The 25,724-nt window shown below is 41.7% G+C and overlaps 2 protein-coding genes across 3 annotated transcripts in view; both read right to left on the bottom strand.

The window, feature by feature from the left end:
• Positions 1–2,165: 2,165 nt before the first annotated feature.
• On the bottom strand, positions 2,166–22,248 carry LOC121723238 (B-cadherin-like). Its single transcript, XM_042108753.1, has 16 exons — positions 20,964–22,248; positions 19,184–19,301; positions 14,756–14,973; positions 14,033–14,173; positions 13,542–13,697; positions 12,640–12,793; positions 12,146–12,315; positions 11,064–11,192; positions 10,646–10,831; positions 9,879–10,123; positions 9,270–9,412; positions 7,047–7,283; positions 6,497–6,715; positions 5,990–6,123; positions 4,727–4,870; positions 2,166–3,066 (listed from the first exon to the last, which is right to left on the bottom strand). Exons 1-16 carry the CDS (start codon positions 21,009–21,011, stop codon positions 2,851–2,853), a joined length of 2,658 nt encoding a protein of 885 aa, XP_041964687.1. The 5' UTR covers positions 21,012–22,248; the 3' UTR covers positions 2,166–2,850.
• LOC121723244 (B-cadherin-like) overlaps positions 19,219–25,724 on the bottom strand; it is a 58,455-nt gene continuing 51,949 nt past the window's right edge. Inside the window, exons 16-17 of one of the 2 annotated variants that reach the window (XM_042108764.1) lie at positions 25,315–25,564; positions 19,219–19,301 (exon numbers count right to left, since the gene is read on the bottom strand). In XM_042108764.1, the coding sequence (XP_041964698.1) occupies positions 25,316–25,564 (249 nt within the window). In that variant the 3' untranslated portion in view covers positions 19,219–19,301; position 25,315. Of the gene's footprint in view, positions 19,302–25,255; positions 25,565–25,724 lie in introns of those variants that run through there. The other variant, XM_042108766.1, reaches the window with a different exon arrangement.

Below are 25,724 nucleotides of genomic sequence, written 5' to 3'. Positions count from 1 at the left end.
TTTTGGCCAACGATCGGCCCAAAGGAAGGACAATCAGCGGCCCACTGGTTACATTTCCATATTGACACTCGACTGATCCAATAACAGCTCACGTCAGGCCCACCCCTCGCATTTTAGGCCAGAGCCAGGATTTCAGAAGTTAATCGAAGTTGCCTACACGAAATTGCGGCGGATAGTGACAATAGTGCAAAAGTAACACCAATGAAAATTCAAAAATACAATATTGCAAGTAGGCTAGCAAATGTCAGCAACATGTTGAAGTTCGTTGAGTTTGAACGAGGATGTAAGCACGCATACAGAGGGACAGTGAGCAGGTGGTGGAGCCTTGCGGCTATAAGAACTCAGTGGTGGAGCAGGCTATGTGTGACATGCCATGCTGACGATGATGATTATGATGACTTATTAATTGCGATAATGTAGCTTAATTATGTGGTTATGATAACCTAAGGCCGTGCTGTGATTATAATAACAAACAGCGTAACTTAAATGTTCTAAATGAATGATTTGCAACCCCGGACAGCAAAAGAGTGTCAAATCGATGTTAATTGTTGGTCAGATTGATCAGTTTCCGTCAGACGCACAAAATTCAACATCGATGGCATGAGTGGTGGTTGGTCTCTCAAAGTAGAGCGTCGAAAGGGTTCTATCTTGGAAGGGTTAATTATCATGGTAAAGATGGGCTGTAGACTGATGGAAATGTAGGCTACAAAACATCAAGTCATATCCATGCAGCCAACTAATATACGGTAACCTATACGATAGGCTGCTGGAAGACATTAAAGATTAGTTAATGTAGCTATAATGTTCCAAAATGTACCAGCAATGTAGTATAGCCTACAGGAATTAAATATATATAATATATTTATATATATATTAATATATTAATATAAATATTCCAGCAACAGCCCTATTTATTTTGTGTTGTTTCAGTTGTCTTACAGTGATTAACGTCAACTACAATCTAGGTAATTTAGCTCTTTACATATAGGCAAATTCAGTAACTGTTTGGTGCTGCTGTCAGTTGAGCATTGTATAGTTTAAATGTAGCCTATTGAATAATTTGAAATGATACTTTGAATTCAAGCAGAAACTCTTCTTTAATAATTGCTTGTATCACTCCTTCATCTTCAACATTCCCTGTAGAATTCTCAATATTTTTGGCCTCAATGTGTCCAGTTACATAGTCTGTCTGTTCTTAGTCTTGGATTTTGTGAAATAAATTTCTAAATATCACCTGCTTGCTGCAACTTCGGTCTGCACGTCCTTTTAAAACCGCATCTTTTTCTCTCTCAAGCATTTAATCTGCTGCGGTTTGTCTCTCCACATTGTCCAAAATGCTTGATTGCATTGCATTCTCCACATTTTTAGCTACATTTTCATGTACCACATCAGCATTTTTGTTCAGTCAATCTTTTGTAAATTGCTTTACAATTACCGTCGGGCCTATAGGCCTATTGCCTGGCTTCCCTTAGCTTCGGTCACGTCCTTTTAAAACCGTCTTTTTCTCTATCATGAGTAGCCTATTTAATCTGCAGCCAGCTTGTGACTCCATATCGCCCCAAATGCTTGATTGCATTGCATTATCCACATTTTCAGCTAAATTTTCATGTATCATATCAGCATTTTTGTTCAGTGAATCTTTTGTAAATTGCTTTACAATTACCGTTGGGCCTAGGCCTATCGCCTGTCTTGCTTCAGTGATGTCTAAAACTGCATATTTTTCTCTCTCGTGAGCATTTAATCTGCTGACAGCTTGTGACTCCACATCGCCCAAAATGCTTGATTGCATTGTATTCTCCACATTTTGGTGTACCACATGGCATTTTCTTTCAGTGAAACTTTTGCTTTGCAATTACCTTCCTGTCCTCCTCTTGGCTGCCTTCACTCCTTCGTCTTCATTATTAATCTTTTTGGCCTCAATAATCCAGTTACATAGTCTCTGTTTTTGGTTTTGGATTTTGTGAAATACTTTTCTAAATAAATGTGACTTATAGTCTGGTGCGACTTATATGTTTTTTTCCTGTTCATGATGCATTTTTTGACTGATGCGACTTATACTCAGGAGTGACTTATAGTCCGGAAAATAGGCCTATGGTACATCAATTCAAATGCTCATCACATTCACTTTCCTTATTGTTAACAATCCCCCTGATTAAAGACCCTTGTAAAATGATCATTTTAAAGCCAGATCTGACACACAAACACAAAGAAATACACTTAACATCATCCCATCATGCGACTAATACAGCAATTTCAGGGGTAAAGCACGGGAAATATCATATTCTGTGGTACATTTACATGACACAACCTTTACTGTAGGCTACTTAACTAATATAGGCTACAGCAAAAACAGGCAAAGTCACTGCTTTTGACATTATTACAGTATTGTTTTTGAAAAGCAGCACTATGGAGGGCCTTTTTAGATAAAAAAAAACTAACAATTTAAAAGTACTTAAGAGACATAAAAGACAACAGCATATAACTGGGACTTCTAAAAGCTTGCTAGCATGCTAACTGGTGTATTTTGGTGATATAGACGTCATTGTCACGCTATATAAACTTTTCTTGGACTTCTCCCATCCTGTCTGGAAATACAGGACTACACAGTGCAAATGGGAACAGCTGGTGGAAATGCCTGCCATGCTTACCAGTGTTTCACTTTGACTGTATGCTATCAAAATTAATTTGAAGATGACACCAAGACTATTTTCCCATGAAAACATACCTCGGAAATGTTGCTTTAGTTGTTGTAATCATGACAGCTATGTCAGTGTTGTGATAAAGAGCTAAGGTAAAGTATTTTCCTTAACATAATGACCCCCCACCCCAACCCTTGGTGACTCTTGGTGTTCAAAGCTCGTCATCCTCGCCTCCTCCATACATGTCGGCGAGCTTCCTGAAGTGCGGACCCCAATGCTGCAGGTGCTCGTAGTCCTGGTCTCTGTCCGAGCTGCTGGACTGCAGGCTGCTGAGAGAGCTGCAGATGGACTCTGCCCCCTCATAGTCAAACACCAGCAGCGAGTCAAAGGGGGGCGCCGTCGTGTCACCGTCTGCAGCCGCCAGGTTCTGGGGGAGAGGACAGACACAACATAATGTCACAGTCAAGTTCAAACGCACAACAGAATACGGGATGCTAACCAATGCAAATGCATTGTCCATCTCGAGGTCATCTACTTATCCAGGCACCCCACTGAAGATTTTATTCCATGTTACTACCATATAACAGCACATGCTTCATTCATTCAACCTCATTGCAGTCTGAAGCAAGTAAGCATTGAAGTCAAAGTGCTTCAACTGAAAAAGAATGCCACCTTTGGGTTTTTCCCAACATCCTTAAAAGAGATAAGGGAGGTGAGAGTGCCACTGATCTGCTCCACACTTGTGGTATCCGCTGCGACTTCACATAAGAAATACCCCCTCCATCGCTGCTTAAACCTGGGCTTAAAACTCATCTGTACTCTCTGGCCTTAACATAGACTGTTATCGTAGGTATCAAAACTCATTCACAAAGTGAATAAAGTCTGGTGACTCTCCATTGGGAAACGTTTACAACACTTGCATCGCAATGGGAACTAACTTTGAAATCATTGGTCCAGCCTTACCAATCACATTGTTCAGAGATTTCTAACGTTACAGTACTTCCTACCTCGCCTGAACTTTACAAACTGACAATAAACAGCATCAACAGTCAGGAAACAATATATGTGGGTCTACCTTTGCTGTAAATACATTTCTGCATTTTTCCAACTGCATTTTTTGACGTTTGCAGCAGGTGGTGCTGCTTCTGTTTATCACAATAAGTTTCGGTTTCGTCTTCCCTTCTCATCGCTGATTGACTGAAGACATTTTTCTTGTGTGAGGGAAACGGTTATAAACTATGGTATTTCAGATTAAATCTCCCTGAAAGAAGATCTAGGTGGGCGGGGCCAGGCTAGCCTTCTTGGCCCTTTAATGTCCAACTTGCTCTGTCTGTAATTCTGTGTTTGCCCCTTGCTGTTTCTTTTTAATGTGTAGATGCATGTGTATACATACTTTTATCTGTTTACTTGCACTCTGTACAACACTTTGGTCAGCGTAAGCGGTCTATAAATGTACTTTAGAAATACATTTTACTGACTTTACTTACTTACTTCAACCTCATTGCAGTCTGAGCAAAATAAGCCTAACATTGGTTGACTTCAAAGTGCTTTGACTGAAAGAGAATGGGGCCTTTGTTTTAGAGGTCTGCACTCCCGCGGTAGACCCGCGGGACCCGACGCAAAAGAGTGCGGCGCGGGACAACTTTTGAAAGCTCTTTGCGGAAGCGGGCGGAATGAGAGAGGTGCGTTCGCGGGTGCGGGACAAACCAATGATTCACTGCACTCCCGCAAATTAAATATGTGCTTAAAATTAAATTTGAAAATGATTAAAGTAGTGTTCATAACTATAGTTCAGCTGGACTGACACATTAATGCGGGAGCGGGACAGAATATTGCGGGAGCGGGACTGAAAAATCAGTCCCGCGCAGACCTCTACTTTGTTTTAACATATATGAGGGAGATGAGAGTGCTACTGATCCTCATCTGACTTACTGACCTACTCTGCAAACCTGAACTACCTCCATAAGAAATCAATCATCAAGGAGCTCAAAAATGGCAGAGACAGTAGGAGATTTCAGTAACACTTTCCATCGTATCCCCTTTGTAACAACACAACCATGCAATAAGGTAGAACAGAACCAGCTAACCTCAAAGATGAAGTTGCCAATGTCGTCAGGGTTGGTGGGGCGGCGATACACAGGGGCGGCAGCAGTGAGAGTGGGGGCCACATCGTCTCGGTAGACCTGAGGCTTGTTGTCCAGACCTCGGTGGAGCTGGCTCAGGTCAAACTCCTGAGAGAGCAAAGGAGAGAGGGAGGGAGGGGGTTACATTTCTAAAGTACATATACTTATCACACAATACACCATTCCTCATACTATATCCTACACTCTGCATACTAAAGGTTCATAGCCTATCCTTATACTGCATCAGGGGCGGACTGGCCATCTGCGTTTTCCCGGTGGCAGACGCACCTTTGGGCTGATAGAATATACAATTGAATTAGATTGCCAACGATCGGCCCAAAGCAAGGACAGTGGCCCATTGGTTCATTTTTCATACTGACACCGGATTGATCCAATAACAGTTCTTCAGCTAGCCCCACTCCTCCCATTTTGCCTATTCGTTGAAGTTGCAGTGGGTAGAGGCCGGTGGTGCAGGTGTGCAAAAAATAACACCAACATAGAAGCTTCAACAGTATCCAAGATTGCAAGTAGCCTATGTCAGCAACAGGCTGAACTTGAAGGAGGAGCTGTAGATTAAAGGGACACCAGGCAACGTTTACGTGTTAATTAATCATCTTCGTAAATCGGTATATGGTTAAATGACTCATTACGGGGCAAATGAAAGCTCTCTCGCCCGCCCCTACTGCCTGTAGGAAGAATATCCCACTTGCAAGTTCGGTGTATCCTACCCGCCGACCGAAGCAGGATCAGTTTACAGCACAGAGGCAGGCTAACGAAACGCTAGAGATTGTTGCAAACGTGTGTATAATGGCAGAGCCGGCGAAGAAGCAGCGAAAACCCTTGACGGAAGATGCAAAGAAAAGGAAAAGAGCTTCAGACCGAGCGAGGGGGAGTTTCGTAGAGAAAAAGCATCAGGCTTGCCTGGTGTCCCTTTAAGGAGAGCTGGAAAGGAATACATGGACATAAAAAAACAAGGTAGGGCTAATCACGACCACTCAAGCAATTATACAAATATATTTCCAGGAAGCATTGGTGTTTATCAGGATAATCATTAGCTTTTACTGGCTGCTTAATTGGTTGTGGTTAGCTCTATCTTTGTTTTTTCAATGGCCATTTATTCATTTCCAGCCCTAAAAAAAGTCAACGATTTTAGAACTATGGGGCTGCTCTGAAATCTTTGTTTATTTCGATGTTTAGTATGTGTTTTCATGGCTGTCACTGCCTCACCTTGTCCTCTTCTCCTCCGCCCTCCTCATTGTAGTACAGGAGCTCGTCTCTGAGGTCATCCTCCACAGCTCCAACCTCCTTCTTCCCCCCCACCCTCCTCCTCCTCACCAGCAGCATCAACAACAGCAGCACCACTGCACGAGGAAGACACACTCTAGTACACTACACTAAACACACACTAGTACACCAAACAAACACTAATACAATAAACACACACTACGTGTAGTACACTAAACACATTACTCCAATAAACACACACTAGTACAATATACACACACTAGAACAATAAACACACTAACACCCTAAACACACTAATACCCAGAACACACTCTAGAACAATAAACACACTAGCACACTAAACACACACTGGTACACAAAACATACACTAGTGGACTAAACACGCACTTGTAAACCCCAGCGTTCACGTAATCACATTACCTAACACGGTAAAGAGTAAACAATTAGAAGATCTCAATTAGAAGAGCATAGACAATGATGTCCCCTTACGGAGTAAGAAGAGGATGCCACCCAGAACACCCATGATCCCTGGCAGGCCAAACCCCGCGGCTCGGATTTCAAAGCAGTTGTTGTCACTTCCTGTGCAGTCACACACCTTGGCCTCGAGTGTGTTCACCTGACCCAAGCCCTCGTTGTCGTAGACCGTCAGCATGATGTCGTAGACACCTTGGCTCAGAGCACTTTTCATGCTGAGCAGAATTCCAGTCTCTTGAAACACAAAACAGAATTTAGATACAGGTTCAGCAGAGGCTAGAACATAGACTGGGCTGAATAAAATAGTCTATACCATCACATATAAACTTTGATTATTTATATCATATGGCCCCTCACAAACACACACACAAAACACATCACCTTCTCAACCACACACACACACACACATATACACACACTCACACACACACAAACACACACACACACACACATACACACACACACACACACACACACACACACACACAAACCCATCTAATCACCCACTCACCTACTCAATCACACACACACACACACACACATCCTCTCTCTGTCCCCTCCTCACTATTGTTGTTCATGGTGGCGTGCCACTGGCTGCGGAGGCTGGAGTTGAGCTCCACCCTAAAAGGGTTGGCGAAGCCAGGTCCATCTAGGTCAGAGACGGTGAGCAGGGCAGGCACAGGCTTGATGTTGCACATGATGATCTCCCTTTGGTGGACGACGGGGGCATTGTCGTTCACGTCCTCCAGCTCTATCAGCACAGTGGCCGTACCAGTGGCTGGGATGTGGCTGCTGTCTTCCGCTGCAGGGAGGGGCAGATGTTTTTGATTTTTGACGTTTTTGATTGGCATACTAGAAAAGGCGCTCAAAAACGCAAAATTTGAGCTCTTTGCTGAAATGAATTGAGCCTGTCTAGTAGGGCGAAAAGATGGCAGGCAAAATCATGAATGTTATAGTCTACATACTTTTTTAAAAGAAACTATTTGGATTTAATCTGTAATCACTACGATTTTGAGAAGTAAATGGAACTTAATCACACTTTTCTCCGTGATTGTATACAATTACAATTGAATTATGAATTTGAATTTGAACAATGAATTTTGTGAGATAGTAACAGGGCTCGAAATTAACGATGTCACGACGTCCCGGGGACCATAAAAAATGCTTCCGGGACACAATACAATGATGTCTGGGACAACTCTGGGACAACTCTGGGACAGTAGAAAAAATGGCAAAGCAAATTTCAAAATAGGTACTTTTTTCCTAAACTGTTCACATGGGAATCTAAACGCATCTTTCTCGTTTAAATAAAATTATACAAAATTTGACCTGCCGTGACGGGCAGCTGGCAAAAGCAGCGTTAGCCAGCTGATCTGTAAAGAAGCGGTTTTGTACACGCAGCCTTACAACACTGTTTAGGCTACTGCTCTTCAAATCACTGTTGGCTACAATGTTATTTTTGGTACAAATATAGTAAGTTACCCAAATGGGCTGGGTACTTGCGTTTCCTTAGGAATCCGCCGTATTGGTTAAATGAATATTAAGTGACTCATAGGCCGACACAAAAATAGGGCACGGGCGGTAGGCCTAATGGGTCACTTTCCGATATAGAGGTTAACTTACCTAACTAGCAGGCAGGTAAATGGCATTTGTTTTCATGACATTGTGAAAATTTTTACTGATAGTGCAGGCCTAAGGTTACACTGGTGTTCTAAAAAAACGAGGTGACAGCCCTCTCTGACTACGTGTTTTCTGTCAGTGACAGACAAACGTCACCAATATCATGCTGAGCTAAATAGCCTAGGCCTACCGCAACTGCGATTTGACAAAAAGATAGTGTTGCAAGGTAGCCTATAACAATGAAAACAGTTATTTAAGTTAGCATTTGACATTTCGCTGTGGCAGTTCTAAGGCTAGGGGTGTCCAAACTACGGCCCGCAACGCACTTTAATCCGGCCCGCCGAGCATTTATTAGTTTATCATAGATCCGGCCCGCCACGCACTTTAGACCAGGCCGCTCGCTATTTTTTCCAGCAATAGACGACGTTGTGGTTACCTTTAGGCTACTGCAAACTGCTTTACACTCTTCTTAGAGAACGTTTACAATGTCAAAACAGCTTGTTACATCGAGATACATAGTTGCAGCAGATCTAACTACGCTTTGCTACTTAATTTAATTGGGAACGCATTTGAGTGTGCACAAGAGGGCGAGAGTGTGGCAGGAGAGTAGCCTATCTGACAGCTTTGTGGTAATTTCCCACGCTACTTATTGTTTTCACTGAGATCTGTGGCCATGACCTCACACCAAACTGACATTGAAATTAAAGACACGTGAAAATAGATTATTGACGGAATGTTTTACAACCCTGTCCGTCAAAACGATGGACAATGAACGTCTAGTGCAACCTCAAAAAAGAGCCAAAAGCGCAATCTCTGAAAATAAGTGTTGCGTGAAACAGCAGATGATTAATGTTAATAAAAATGGTCTTTAATAAATTGTTCAGAACTGACCTGGTGGACCAAAACGAGTTAATTAAGTGATGCAAGTTACTGATCATTATGCTGTTTATTATGTAGAATGGGAAAAAACAAGAACTTGAATTTGGGACACTGGTGTTTAAGTCCGGGACAGTGCCAAGTAGAATTCTGGACAGCTGCGGGACCCTGAGAAAAAAAGTTAATTTCGAGCCCTGGATAGTTACTTAAGTCTGTCGTATGACTATGCCTGTGTGTGTGTGTGTGTGTGTGTGTGTGTGCCTCTGTATTCCATCTGGCCCACTCACCATACCTTGGTCAATGGCGTAAATAGTGGCTTTGTATTGGTTGTTGAACATAAATGGCGACTCTCTGTCCAAGGGGCTCTTCACCGTGATGAGGCCACTGGAGGGGTCTATGGCTAGCCAGCCGGCCTGGTCCATCCCCACACGATACCTGAGACACACAGACGTCAGGCAGGAACAGCGTCCTCCAGAGAGGGAGGACCTCTCTCACACTTACTGTATACATGTACATTTCCATGGCAGTTGGCTCAGCAATCAGTCTGGTCATAACCTAGGCCCAGTTTCCCGAAAGTAAGCCTAAGTAGTTTATGAAGTCCATACTATGAATGTCTTATAATTTTCGGACCATTTCCTGAAACCCTTGTTTGATTTTTTATTCCTCTCATTAGTCAACTGGGGTGTGTAAACTTATTCTCACAATCACTGCAGATGCTTACTGTAAAACTGATTCTGTAGTAAAGGTTCTACATAGATACTATTGGCCGACTGGCTTTCAATGTTCTTTTACAGTGCTGTTTTTTGATATGCATTATACTGTAAAGTTTTGCAACATGTGTTTGGGCGTTGTGCTTGTCAGAATAGTTTTTAATGTTCTGTTTCTGAGCTGTAATGCTTACGAAATAGTTTGCTTCATATCCACGTCTGGATCCGTTGCTGTGTAGTACACTATCTCACTGCCTACTGGCAGGTTCTCGAATTTCACAACCTTTTTCTCCCCAGGCACAAATACGGGTGCCTCGTTTAGGTCCTCCACATCGATTATGACGGTAGCTGTGGCTGTGGGCACGGGAACCACAAAAGGAACCTCATTTTCCACGGATATAACTAGAGTGTATTTACGGTTCTGCTCAAAGTCAAGACCCTGAGAACACACAAAAGATAAGAGTAAGACTTGTAAAGCAGCTGCATTTGCTCTTGATCCTGTAAAAATGAAAAGAAAGAAAAATGCAAAGAAAGTGTTCAAGTTCAAAGTTTGTTAAGTTGTCTAGAAGCTTCAGTGCCCGTGTGTGATATCTGATGTTCACCAATCATTAAGTCCAAAAATAAATGTAGGGATATTTCACAATTTGTTGTTCACAAGTTTGCTCATCAGATAACTTGACTTCGATTGCTTTGCAATGCCCAAACCTTGCAACATAGTGGGCAGGCAAAGAGGGTTCAAATATCCTAGAAAGCAAAAGTAGTGTAAGTGCTGGCTGTCAATCATCTCTCTAAGCATTCTAAATCATTTAGAAATACCTATTTGACACTTGTACTTAAAAAACAGGCATAAAGTAAGATCCCTGGAATTATTCTGGGTCTTTGAACTAAAATGTTTTGTCACTCTTCAAAAATTGGGATACTGAGATGAGATGTGATTCTGTAAGAGGGTTGCCATGGTTACCTTGACTGTTTTGATGATGCCCTCTTCTTTACTGGTGCCGGTGCTGATGTTGAAGAAGCCTGCGTCGTTGCCACTGAGAATGGAGTACTTGGTGTTCCAGTTGGGTGTATGAGGTTCATCAGCATCCTCCACCATCACCCTCACCACCTCCACATTAGCAGTGTTCTCTGGCACTTTCGCATTGTACTGTGGGTAGAAAGGTTCACACACACACATGCACGCAAGCGCATATGCACACGCACACACACACAAATGTGTGCAGATTACACTTTCTAATACAAGATGAATTGATCCAAGTTACCAAGGCCTTCAGAAAGTGATATTCCATCATTCTCTCTAGACTGCCCTTAAATCCAAGTATAACTCAAGTATTTCAAGTAGAATTGATTGATTAGTCGACTGCATCTTCCCCACTCACCGTGGCCTGTTTGAACTGGGGTGCATTGTCATTGCTGTCTGTGATGGTGAGAAGGACAGTGCAGCTGGAAGCTCGACCCTGGCCTTTGTCGTCTGCCACCTGGATGGTGAGCGTGTAGCGCTTGGTGGTCTAGACAGAAACAACACCAAGTCGTCTCAACCACACATTAATGCAACTGCAACTTCTTTCAGCATCGTAACATCATGAAATGTAGACATGCAGTACAACATGCTTTAGCTTTCTATTGTGATATTGTAATACAGTTTTTTTCTCAGTTTGTTTGCATTTCTCAGATCTCAGAACAACTAGTTCAACTTCGACATCATCTAGTCACTTATACACATCATACAAGCAGTTTTTCTTTACTTTGAACAAATAACAAGTGCTGTTGTACATCCATGCAATTGCTTGTGCTTGTCTGCTGTTTTTTACATCATCAATTGCTTGTGTGATGTTGCTCAAAATGCATTATACCAATTTTCTGTTGAATAGTCCCCCAAAAACATTTAGGCATTTTCTCATTGCTTGAGTCATTATACAGTATGCAAAAGTGTTGAACTAGTCATATGTAATCTGTCAAGTATGATTTTGCCATTTCTATTACACTTGTTTTGGAAAGAACTGCTGTCAGCCTGGACTTTTATTCTTGTATGACAATAAATACACGCATTGGCATCCAACTGCAGAACTGTTATATTGACAACATGGCTAAGCATTTGGCTATCTTATTTATAACAGTGACACAAGGACTTTTCATTCAGATGGCACTGACATGTTGATTGCTTGGGATAAATATTTGCTTTTGAGACATAAACTAAGCATTTTGACCAAGTTGCTGTGCATGCTTTTGCTGGTAATTAACTCTGTAGGTAGTGCAGTTTGCGCAAATTGTTTTGAGAAATGTGCTTCTAGTTATGCAAATGTTAATCATGATGCAAGAAATGCAACCAAAGCAACTGACAAAATCTGTATTTTATCATATTTTATTATTTTGTTCAGCATGTATTATGCTAAACAAAATAAACAATACAAATACAGACAGACACATACACAACCACACAAACAGACACACATCCACAAACCTCTCGGTCCAGTATTCCAGTCTTCTTGACCTGGAGTCCTCCGCTGATGGGGTTAATAAAGAACAAGCCCTCAGGAGGAGGGTCCTGGTTTATGATACTGTACAAGATGTCAGAGTTGGCACTGTCTGGCTCGTCTGCATCTGTGGCGCTCACCCGCAGAATCTCAAATCCTGTGCAAACACATTACTGTTAGATACACATTTAAACAATCTACTTAGTCAGACGCCACAGAAAGATAACATGACAAACAAAATGTAACCTTATTTGAGGCATAATATAAAATTTCAAGATGCAAGAAAAAGGGATTCCAACAAGACTGTTCATGAATTCAAATATAACTGATAATCATAAACAACACCTGAATCCAACAAATCTATTCTTACATTCACCTCATCCAGAACTGCAGAGACAATCTAACAATTTCACATTCACTGTATTGTTGTATTGTTACTTTGTTGACAACAGTAAAATGAACAGAGGTAATCTGGATTCACCTTCGGGAGCAGCCTCTTCCACCGTGGCCTCATAGGTGTCCTGAGTAAACTTTGGTGTGTTGTCGTTCTGGTCGATGACGCGGATGATGATATCTGTAGGAGTTTCTGAATCCTCCGGTTTTGTTGATCCCACAACGTCTGCTCTGGCTATGAGCTAACAGGGTTTAGACACAAGATGAGAACATTTCACTAACATATTGTCTCTGTTGGTCAAAGTGGTAGAGGCTGATACAGTTTCAGATGACAGCTTGGACAAACGTATTCATTTATGTACATTGTAGAACAAAACTAAAGGTCAAAACTTTGACATAACACTTAATACTTAATACTTAACACTTGACCAATGGCTGTAACCCTATTGCTTCAACCTATTCTTGGACTGATATAGTTTTTATATTACTTTGTCTACATTATTCTCTTATATGTCCATATTTATTTTATGCTGGTCTGTAGACTTTATTCTTGCACTGTTGCACTTGTACTACACATGTAGTGACACTACAAGTGACACATGTAGTTGCACTTGTACAACACATGTAGTAAGCAAAATAGTGTAAACGAGAACATTTTTTATGGCTCCTCAAAGCAGACAACTTTTGTGATGACAGCTTTTCACACTCGTGGAGTTCTCTCAGTCATGATGATGCCATGATCACAATAGTGTGGTAAGCAGTCATAAAGGTAAACCAAGGCTACTCTGAGAAATCTAACACTCAAAACTTTGTTTTTTTGTATTTAAAAACCCCAAATGATAAGAAACGATAAATTAGTATGTGTGTCCAAACTTTTCACTGGTACAATAAGTACTTGCAGAAATGTGTGTTGATGCCTGAAGAGTTAAACTGTTGTGACCTGAACTCTTGTGAGGTAAGTTGTTGTGTATCGACCTCTTGCTCCCTTACCTTGTATTCCTCTCGCCTTTCCCTGTCAAGAGTCTGTGTGACCTCGATCCAGCCGGTTGAAGCACTGATTCTAAAGAGGTCCTTAGGATCCTGGTCAGCTCCTGGACCAGAGAGGCTGTACACAACCTTTGTCACTTTCTGCAGACTGGACTCAATCTGTCCAACAAATAGGAATAAGTCAGACCCATGAGCAATTAACCTTAACTTCATGTAATCATTATGATCATGCTTAAGAAATCATAAATCACGATGATGTTCCCATTGTACCTAATGTTCTGTTCATGCATGAGGTCATGACTTAAAGACAATGAACTCATGTCAATTCCTGATGATTCATAAGATATAAAGGAATGAAGTAATGCATACATCATGAATTAATTTATTTTCCCTTTACCGTAAAGTGTTACCAGAGGTCATATTTAGTTTATAGCGGTTTTCTTTAGTTTATTTGCTTATTTTGTTTATTCTTGTGCAAATGAATAGTCCTGTACCTTGACTAACATGTAAGGGTATGGCCCTCTGTGGTTCTCTGAGATACTGATGGGAGGGATGATCCAGTCACGCTTCCTCCTGTGCAAACCTGAGGAGGAGTGGGGGAAGTGTATGACCACTGGAGCGGGAGCCATGTCCGTCTGAGAGAGGAGAGGAGGTGAGTAGAGGAGGTGGAGAGAGGAGGAGAGAGGAGAGGAGGAGAAGGAGGGAGGAGGGATAAAAAGGTCAACACAAGCACAAGTCTTAAATATCAAAGTAATCGTCCTTTAACATTGATGTTGCAATACTAAGTACATCTGAATGCCTACTCTCAGCACATGCCACCTGTATAACACAATCACTTTGAAATTCCATGAATATTTCATCTAGGTCTCTAAGCATAACCCTCTTTAAGAAAACTCAGTGTTCTTGCAAAGGCTCATGGGACAATGAAATGGTGACACCAAGGTATCCCATGTGTTCATTTTCATCAAGAAAAACATGAGCTTGATTAATTTTGTTTTATGGTTTAGTAACTGTGACAAACCCTCTTTTATTTTTTTCACAGTATATACATTTTCCTTGCGTGATTCAATTAGAAAAATGTATTGCTCGAATGACTATTTGAACACAATAAAGTTATGTTTCATTCAAAACTAGACTGTTTCATGTAATTGTAACATAATATAATTTGATAAATTGGACAGCCCTGACTTTTTGTCTTTTACAGTGTACAAACTCACTTGTTTGTGTGGTTGGCTGAGGGGGTCATACTGCAGAGATATCTGCACCGAGCGCTTGTCGGTCCCTGACCCGGAAGTGAAGAGTGAAAGGGTGTGGCGTCGGGCAGGAAGTCTCAGGGTGTTTCTGACCCTCAGCGTTCCGTCTCCCTCCACCACCAGCCTCCCGTCAGTCGAGTTCAGGCGCAATGCCTTGCCCTGCTCACAGCCAGACACAGGCACTGCACACACACACACACACACACACACACAAATGCTGGGTTATGAGGTAAATGTACAATTTTCCATTTACTCATTTTACATGCTAAACCCATTTTTAACATGTTTCTCATATTTTTCTTGCTTCCTGAGCTTCTACCCACTCCCACCGGAAGAGTTCAAATCAGGTCATATACAGTACACTCACAGTAACTTACGAACTGTTTACTTTTAAAATCATATCACAGTAACTTCCACTAAATGTTCTTAAATTGCACATCATGGGCATATCATGGGCACACAAGTACTGTGACCAGGAGAGAGAGTAATAATATTTTGTACATAGATATTTTGGCTTGGTTTTACAAATCTGCTTTCCGCTGCAATAAACAGAAATGTGGCCGTGTGCAAACAAGATGTGTGTGAACCAGGCGCGCCTGCAGGTGTACGTCCGTACGCACTGTGCGTACCATCACTCAACAACGAGAGAAAATGTACCTTGTGTGTGGGTATATTCACACCATATTGGCCTAACATACCTTTCCAACTATGCACAGTATCCCATTAGTTGCATGCCATCAGGCTATTTACAATTTTTTTATTAAGTTAGTGAACACTTATCAAAATTAACGCGCACACATGTTTGAGCAGGAGAGAATACGCACGCAGGCACGCATAGGCTACTTGTTTTCTTTTACTCGGCTTTCTATATGGTTATCAGCACACAATGTTGAGCTAATTCACTAACTCAATACTCATCATGGATATCACAAGTTTAAACAACGAAAACAGAAAGGATGGAGGCAACAAAGCTAGAGGAGCTATTCAAGATGGGCAAGAACAAGGTTGGCTAAGCAATTGGTGTGCTTGTCAGAACGACTGCATTACAGCTGTTTAAAGCCAGACGTTACAGTAGCTATAACACAACTAAAGGTAGCTTTAGCCTGTATAGGGATGTATAAAGTTGCCCAAATGAATAGGTAATTGTAGACGTTGTTGTTGCATTATTGCATGTGGATGTTGTTATGCTATGTATGCACGAACCTAAAGGAAAAATACTGTCCACGCGTGAACGTTTTTTTTTTTCGGGGGGGTGATGGGTGTGCGTACCATAGCCAGACATCCCAACTTGCAAAAAGTCATTTCAGGGAGGCATCACGAAGCCCCCCCCCCCAAAAAAAAAACTTTAGCCTATACAATAATGTCAGTACAACAAATAAGGAAGGCCTATAGATAGAAATTGTGAAAATAAAATATGTAGATTTTGGTAGTTTGGTCTTTTCATGTAGCCTTGGCAACTAGCCATCTAGTAGGCATCTAGTCTGACACTTGTTAAACTCACCTCAACATGTCTTTTGCAATCATTTAACCCGCTGTGGGCAATGCTAAAGTCACTGTTTACAAACAGTGCAGCGTGCAAGACTAGGTCCATCATTATGTTTTACTCTTATGAGACAAGGGTAGCCTACACTTTGAAATGGGTCTTATATTTTCCTTTTTTTGAGGCACTGACTCTACCATGACGCTCCTGTTTCTACTGAACTGATTAATTAAGTTCGGGAGAAAAGACATAAAAGCCCGCCTACACTGAAAACTGATTGGTTGATTTAGCGAAACAGGCCAATCAGGATGCTCTCTGTCTTTGATGCGCTCAGACACACACGCACCACCTCTCTCCCCTCGTGTGCGCGCTACACTCAGATGCACACGCGGTCTCGCATGCGCGCTCTTGATCGCTCACTCTAGATTCCGGGAGATTTTATCTAATTTGCGGGGGTCAGGGAGCCGCTATCAATATACGGGAGACTCCCGGAACTTCCGGGAGACTTGGGATGTCTGCATAGCATTAATTCCTTCAGGCGCCCCTGGTGTGAACAAGACAGGCACCAGAACTACAACTTTCATATGCTGCTGATTACTGCAAAAGAGAGGCCAGAGCTACTTCTTTCGGAAAAACGAAACAACAGTTCTTGTAATAAGCAACCTAGTGGATAAAGATGGACAAATCCATATAGGGTATAAAATGAACTCCTGAATTCTTGCAAATAAAATCCTGGTATTCATGCATGGTATAAGCGCCTGGGGCATACTGCCTATGTTGTCTCTAGCACTACAGTGCATCATGTCTCTGGTTGCACAGTTCAATGTTCAGTTAGTAAAGCAATAAGGAAGTTGGCCATAAAAGCCTAATCTACACTGTAGCTGTGAAGCTGTCCTAAGTCCAGTGGTAAAGTGCACCCGCGGACCTCGGTAAATAAATGACTCGGAGGAGTCTGGTTTGGACTGAAGGTGCATGAGCAAGATGGACGCCAGTAGACAGCACAGACAGAGAGCATCTGAGCTAATGGCACAGACATTAGGAAGTGTTGGACAACAATGATAACCAAGAGTTTTTTTTCTTCATAATTACAGTTTCTGTAATTTAATGATGGTTGTTGCACACTGGTGCTCCCAGACTGAGCAATCACACTTCTTTTTGTCTGAAGGAGTCATTTTTTGCCTGAAATAAAGTTGATAATGGATACTCGTGTCTGCCAAAGGACTCAGCTCAGGGAAAACAAAATGGACGCCAGCAGGCCATAAAAGAGACAGAGTCAGCAAGAATGAGTACCAATTTGATATAGTTTCATCAGCTGGTTTGTTCATGGATAGTATGGGGTATGTTTCCTAAAATAGTCAATCTGTTTTCTATCTGTCTGCTTCTAACTTATTAGTCACCTAAAATTGAGTCAGTAATAGCATTCCTTTGTGGGTAACTCAAAGATAAGAATGTATGTTTCACTCACTCCATGGACAGTGACTAAGGGATGATACATCTTTTAATCTAAACGTTTGTCATGTTTTATGGTACAACCGCTCAATGACAGGGTTAATAATCTGTGTTTCAGTAGTCCAACTCTAGTTTCACATGAGCGCTGTTGGGGGAGTCTGGCCGTAATTGGAAGGGATGTGCTGGCCAGGCGTAGTGGTGGTGGAGTCAGACTTTGCTCTATGAGAGGGAGCCGGCCGTGAGAGAGGGGCATAGGTAAACACAACCGAGAGCAGCAGCCGCTGTGTCACACTTAACTCGTCTAGCCTACAGGGAGCAACGCTTGCATTCTTTATATGGGGCACTGCACATGTACAGACAGGCTCAGAACTAACTGATAATAAGCACTCCAAACTCAAATATTCTCTTTGTGAAGTGCTGAAACTGACTGATCACCACTCTAAATCAAAATGATGCCAGTTTTAGAGGCAGTTTTAAACCATTCCTCTAGTTGATGAGGGCAAATATCAATCAAGCATAGAGCCTCATGAGAATTCACTGAGTAACCCATGCAGGGACCTGCTACATTTTTATTACACATCTACAAAATAATTTATATATCTCAATTATGTTCTTGCTTTATCACAAGTTTATTTCAGAAAATGTGTTCTGTGAAACTCGAGCAGCTGCTTGGTTTTGCTCAAAATGAGGCATCAAAATAGCCTTTGAATAATATTTAATATAATTGCTCAGTTGCAACAGAGAAAGTTTGCTAGTGTAATGTACTGGCCACTATTGAAAAAGCCTGCTAGGTATCTCTTATTAAGAAATGGCTAGAGCAACCGCTACAGCAACGAAGAGGAATGACCAAAGAAATTGTTGATTTTAGTTGGTGTTTGTTGGTATCTGTTGGTGCACACATCAAGGGTTTGTGGTTTGTCTAGTTATGTTGCTGATTGGACCAAAAACAGTCACAGCAACAAAGAGAAATGACCAAGGAATTTGTTGGTATTAGTTAGTTCCCGAATCAGGGACTTGTGGTTTGAATGGTTATGCTGCTGATCAGATCAAACCTCTCTGCCCTGGGGCCACACAGAACCAGACTTCTCACAATGTTGATTACACAGAATTTGGAACAGATCAGGATTATCTCAGATACTCAAACCTAGGAATTGATTTGGTGTGGGTGTGGTGGAGCAGCCGTACTTTCCTTTTTTCACACTGCAAATATTCAAGCCTGGGAATGGATCAGGTTCTCACACTGCAGATCACACAGGCCAAGGGCCGCATCAAGGCAAGATAAGGCTGGTCTCAGTATCATGGTCAGAATAAGCGCTCACCTCCTCTCACAGTGCAGGATGGACTCACTTGTCCCCAGCACCTGGTATTTCTACTAGTCAGATCATCCTACCCCAAGACCTGTCCCTTGGACAGGTTAGAGCTGCCTTTGACCAGCGCCTGGTATCTCTACAGGTGACACTCACCTTTCCCCACCACCTGGTCCTTCTGCAGGTTCCTCTGAGCCACTTTGAAAGTGTAGTCCTGGAGGAGGGGTCCAGGCAAGCACTGCTGCTCCTCTGCACTGCATCTGAAACAGACCGTCTTCGGAGAGAACACAGAACCAGTCAGGCTGGGTGCAGAATGTGATGTGTTCTGCGCCTGTCTCCAGCGCATTGTTGCATTGTACACAGTGCTGCTGTGCCTACACAGACTCTGGGTAGCCTACGTCTTACGGTAGTAAATCCCCCCAAAGTTTTTGAATATAACACATTTAAGAATACATACAGTAATATACAATATATAAAATAATATATAAAATACATCCTTTTTTCTATCACTGCCAAACTCTAATGTGCCCACCAAAATTGTTAGCTTGCATGCGTTTTATTTATTAGGTTTGGTTGTTGATCCGCTATGGTAATACCAAAAGGAATTTATGTAACATATACTCTATTCTAATTAAAACTACTCATCACAGACAAACAAAATACATCACGCTCGCCTCACAGAAATACTGAAACTATAAATTGTTCAGTTCTACAAATGAGGTCTTCGTTTTATTTATTCTCTTGGTTTGAAAAGTCTTTTGATATTGTATATATTACAACTTTTATTCCCTAGATACTCTAAAAGTTATACTGATGATGATGATGATGAGACACCAAACAGCAAACAAGAAATAGAAAAGATTAGATTTGATTTGTCTTTAGGTTTAGATTAGTTAAAATAAAGAATACAAAAAAAAGAATTGTGTTTGCGCATCTCTGAAGGTAATATCAAAGAATGGTTTCCTTCTCTAGAACATATAATCCTTATTGTAACAATTCAGGTAGTTTTGATGAAGATGGGTTGTCATGTCTACATGTGATCACACTTTTACTTTCTGTATTCTTCCCGGATTATATGAATTTATGCAGCTGAAGCATGATGTCATGATTATATCATTTACCTTATCTTGTTTACAACAGCGAGCATTAAAACAAAAGCACACTGTGCTGTGCATGTCTTCAATCCAAGTGTCAAGCATCTTTTAAATAATTTAACTGTTAAAGAACAACATAAGCTAAACTTCTGAATTACCATTCTTTCAAATTCTTTATTTAATTTTGTGTAATTCTTTTATAGCTTTTTTAACCTTTCAGGATAGACTCAATTGAAAAGTTTGTCTTTAGTTAGGCTACTGTTACTGATTTTTGCAAGATCAAACACCCTTACTAATGATGATCAGCAGCTGGTGATCATCATGAATTTGGTGATCTGGTAATATGCAACAGATTCTTCTCTACTATATAATTTCAACATGACTGTATTTAAAACTGTAGTTTCAATGGAATTGTTTGTCATTGTTCACAGATAACAAAGCTGGAATTCAAGTGATCACACACTTTTACTTTTTTCCATTTTGCATTGTATCTGCAATAATAAAAAGTCGCATAATGTTATCCTATATATGCTGTATGGTATATCATGGGGGTATGGTATATCATCTCCTTTTCAACCTCTCCAACAGGTTACAAACCACACCAATTTTATACCCTGCACTTAAAATGTGTTGCATAGATGCCCCAATCAAATCCCAGAAAAATTCCCATGGATAATTATGATCAAAAACAAATATCAGAAAACAATTTCTGTAAATTAAGTTTGTAAAATAGAAAGGTTGTGTACATTTATTTTGATGACTGCCCCACACTTCAAGTTCAAGCATAATGAAGTAGCTCTACAAAGTGTTAAAGTAGGCTACAAAGCAAAAGTGAGTCTCACCTGAACCAACACAGCAACAAATCCAATCCTCAGCGCTCCAAATCCCATAGTGTGTGTAGGCTATATCCAGGGTATAGGTTGTAAGTAACGGTCAAATACCTGTAGTTTTAGGCTACTCCACAGAGGAGGACATGGATGTTGATCAAACCCAATTAGACCTAGTCCAACCGTGTTACCGAAAAGGAGGGAAAAGATTAATCTTAAACACTGCCAATTAAGTCCGTATAGGGTATATCCACTTCTCTCTGCCCAAGCGCTTGAATTCCAACTTGATTGTTAAATCTCAAATGTGTTTCTTATTTTGTTGTTTCTTTCTTTTAAGAAAGATATAGCGCAACGGCAGAAGCAAGAACAGGTAGGAAAACCTGCATTAACTGTTGCTCTGACGAAAATGACGGATACGTCGCCAGTAAATGATTAGCAGCAGTTCAGCTATATGGCATGTTATTCCCCGTCGTAACCCATCACTACCCAGCAGCGGGGTCAACATTCCGCTTCCCATTAATAGGCTAGCCAAAGCCGAACACTGAGTGGACGCAAGGGGGGTTTAACATGCCGTTTCTGGACAGTGTAGCGACTTATCTACATGTTTCTACCATTTGTGTCATGTTTTGAAATCTTATCAACACACTGTATTTCTTAGACTAATTAGCCGTGTGTTGTTGGTGGAATACGGGGGCTTTCCAATTTATGGCCGGAGACAAGCATATTTTAAAAGTGATAAGCTAAAGCGGGAGACGTTCCTGATGTTTTACGGGTGTTGTCTCAGCAAACGAACCACCCTGATGTTTTTCTGATGTTTTTTTTTTTTTTCTCAAATGCACATTTTCGACCTCTGAGTAGCCGAAGTGTCACATTTTATTTAACACATAGGCCTCCTACCTTTAAAACGTTTTTCTTAGGCCATGTTACTTGCTACTTTATGCTTATGTTAATAGACTCCGCACAAGGTGTACAATGGCATACGGAGGTGAGGCTATCTTTGTTAAATGACGCGGACAGGCCTCTCATTTAAAATGAAATGTTTGACCAAATCTAGGTAGATTTTCTGCATCAGTGAATGTTCTACACATGTCCCTCAGTCCACACCCAGTAAGGATCTGTAGGCCTAATGTGCAACAGCAGGAAATTAGCCATCCCCCCCTCTCTGTAGAAACTGGGGTTTATAAGCCAGGGTTGGTTGGAACATTAGGCTGTTAGTTTTGAGGAAACTTACTTCCATCCCTTTCTAGGGGAAAATGTTTACAGTAAATAATGTAGGCCTAATTATTTAAAATCAGATCAGTCTTAACTTTCTGACAGGTTTATGGATGCAACTGTCGCCTAGTGCTGGCAACAACCCCTGAACAGGCTCAGAATCCCAGGACACACACCACAACACAGACAGATGTTTAAGAAAATGTACAAATCTTTATTACATACAGGTCAAAAGCATTCCACCCACACAGGTTTCGGGCAAGGGTTAATAGGTCAGCATTGGTCACACAGCACAGCTAGGATCTTAGAAACAAGTGAGTAGAACCACACCATCAGCTACCATGGGTTTCAGAACCCTAGTCACATCAAGACATCAAGCAGAGTACCACAGCAAATCTTGTTCATGGCACACAACCATTTGCACACGTGCACACTACGGATCCCCAGACCATTACCAGCAACTTAGCCTCCCAACCTCCCCCCAAGCCAGAACCCATTCATGCAGGCAGAAACATAACACACAAACAAACAAGTAAAAATGTCCGTTCGGTCAGGGCCCCTCCTGACCGAAACAAAAAAAACACAAAATCAAAATAAACTGAGTCTCACCCGGCCACTGTGCACCAAGTAGGCCGGGGAAAATTACAGTCTTTTATCCACTAGCACAGGACCTTTAGCTTGAAGCACAGCCAGTGGACTCTTATTTTGCCTTCACAGGGGATGGGGTTGGCGTGGGCACGCCGCCGCTTTCTTGGCGTGATGACGTCACCGTCCTGAGAACCCGGAAGCACTGCGCCACTCGACTCACTGCTGCTGACACTGTTAAGGATTAAACAACCACGATGAGCGCTTTGCAGCAAACAATCGCAATAACTTCATTCACACGGGCATTTACATGGGATCACCGTTCCTTTAGATCGGTTTGAGAGCGCAGAATAGTCTTAACGATCATACGATCTCCAGTCCTCTCTCGTAGCCTCTTCCCTCTGCTAGACGCGGCCGGCAAGCTTCATCGATGACATGGATTGCAGGGCCGCGCAGGAACAGCGGCACCGTCTTAATGGCTGGATCAGTCGTCCGTCGTCCGTGCCTCGCTTGTCGCTCCCTCTTCCCCAGACTCTCGAATCACATACTGGTGAGCCCTTTTATTTCCCAGTCCATTACGAGCTCCACCAATCTGCATCGCAGCCATCCACTCTTCCGAGGGCCTACACCTGTATGTCATCCACCCCGTGGGCGGCGATCGTCCATCCTGGCCACCGATCACAAACAAAACAGCGGCAGACACAGACCAAAGACTGGCCATTACAGTACATCCCCCCCTCCCTCTACAACACAATATGTCCAGTATTCTTGTTTGCAGTCTGTATTGCCCCAATAAAACATTCATAATTATCACACGTGTCTGTCCCCCCCCCTCTGTATAGTCCCCGATACTCAGCAAACACACAGGTAAACAGATATGTAAACACATTCTATGCAACATTTGGGAGACACACAGGGCCCACACGACACAACCTCCAAATGTTAATTCACCCATGAAAATAGCTTTATTTACTTTCATCCTTTGAATGAGCACTTTCATTATTAGATCTATTCACAAATTAAAATGATTTTTTTATCCTTAGTTTTAACAAAAAAAACATGTGTAGCATTTCCGCTAAAGCATAACACTGTACCCATTAACATGTTGATAAAACAACTTCAAAAACTGTCCTGCACATTACAGTAACACTCATGCAAATTGTACATAAATATTGAGTATAAAAAATAATCTAATCTTCTAAAGGCCCCCTGAAACAGGTAAGGCATAGCTTTGGCAACACAAACTGTTTTGGCCCAATTTCATGACCAGTGTTGGGCAAGTTACTTCAAAAGTGTAATGCATTATTTATTACTTGTTACTGTCATCTCAAAGTAATTTGTTACATTACAATATTACTGTCTTTGAATTGTAAGGCATTACACTACGTTTACATTACTTTCACCAAAATAACAGGAAATATGGATTTGGTGTTGGTCTCAGTAGATCTTCATGTGTTCAATGTGGCTTATTAGACGGCAGGAGGTGATGTGGTATGGCATAATGACTGAGCTAGGCTTAAGGCTAACAAAAGAACAATATAATGGTTGCAGTTATGGCTCATGGGACAATGTAGGCCCCAAAGGCCAAAGGTCACTTACAACTTAATATAGTAAAATATAGCCATAGTGAAATTGTATGTTGACTTTAAATGGTTCTCATCATTGCTGGTTTCCTTTTCTTCCACTTACAGTGGTGTAGACTTAATGCAAATAGTTTGAGAATAATGACTACGATCTTTGTCTGTAAAAGCAACATTTTAGTTATTCTCACTGCTTGAAATGAAAAGTATAGCCTAACCATGTTTGGTCTGTTGGATGAATGGCAGAGATAACTCAAATTCCCTTTCTACTGTACAGTCATCTAAACAATGCAATCAAATTCCAGGACCAGCATAGATGACTTTTTTTAATTCTTGGATAATCTTCTCTGGTGCCAATTGAGCATTTGTCAATTTTGGATTAAAAAGCAAAGTAACTTCAGTTACTGAGAAAGAATTGTACCGAGTAAAATATTACTGAAATTGTATTGGTAATGCCTTACATTACTGCATTACAGCAAAAAGCAATCCATTATTGTAATTACATTACTTTTTTAATGCATTACTCCCAACACTGGTCATGACAGGACAGAATGTGCTGGAATGTTGAGTATATTTGTCCTTATCAGGCTATCTATTTACGCTGAACAAAAACAATACACGTCAATCCTCCATAGTCACCAAAAGCTATTTTCTTTGTCACTAAAACCACGTGGAACCCAAAATGAATTACTTAATGCATCAATTTCCTAATGTAGACTGTAGCTCAGTAATATCTTTGAGAAAGTTCTGTATTAGGCCTACATATATATTTCTGTTTACTATAAAGATAATGCAGTGCCCATTGTAAGGGCCTCAGTGCCAGTCAAGTGTGTAGTCCAGTAGAGTTTGTCTCAGATCAGGGTAATGGTCATGAGGGTCTCAGTGTCAGTCAAGACTGCTTTTCCCAAAAGCCTTGTGGAAAGGCACCCACAGTGGAGTGGAGGTCCTGTTGGTCAGGTGTGGTTTGGTACACTCAGCGCCGATCACACCTCAGACCCATTCCTTCCTCCCGGGCAATGTCTCGTCGTCGTCGTCATCCTCGCCTTCTCCATACATGTCGGCGAGCTTCCTGAAGTGCGGACCCCAATGCTGCAGGTGCTCGTAGTCCTGGTCTCTGTCCGAGCTGCTGGACTGCAGGCTGCTGAGAGAGCCGCAGATGGACTCCGCCCCCTCATAGTCAAACACCAGCAGCGAGTCAAAGGGGGGCGCCGCCGGGTCACCGTCTGCAGCTGCCAGGTTCTGGGGGAGAGGACAGACACAGGGGACGGTGAATACTACTGAATAAAGTAAAATTGATTACACCTCATACAATCACTCACACACACACACACACAACACACACACACACACACACACACACACACACACACACACACACACACACACACACAGATGTGTT

The sequence above is a fragment of the Alosa sapidissima genome, chromosome 11, assembly GCF_018492685.1.
Source record: "Alosa sapidissima isolate fAloSap1 chromosome 11, fAloSap1.pri, whole genome shotgun sequence".
Lineage (NCBI taxonomy): Eukaryota > Metazoa > Chordata > Actinopteri > Clupeiformes > Clupeidae > Alosa > Alosa sapidissima.
Note: the sequence above shows the minus strand (reverse complement) of the source record. Positions and strands in the feature narration are given on the sequence as shown.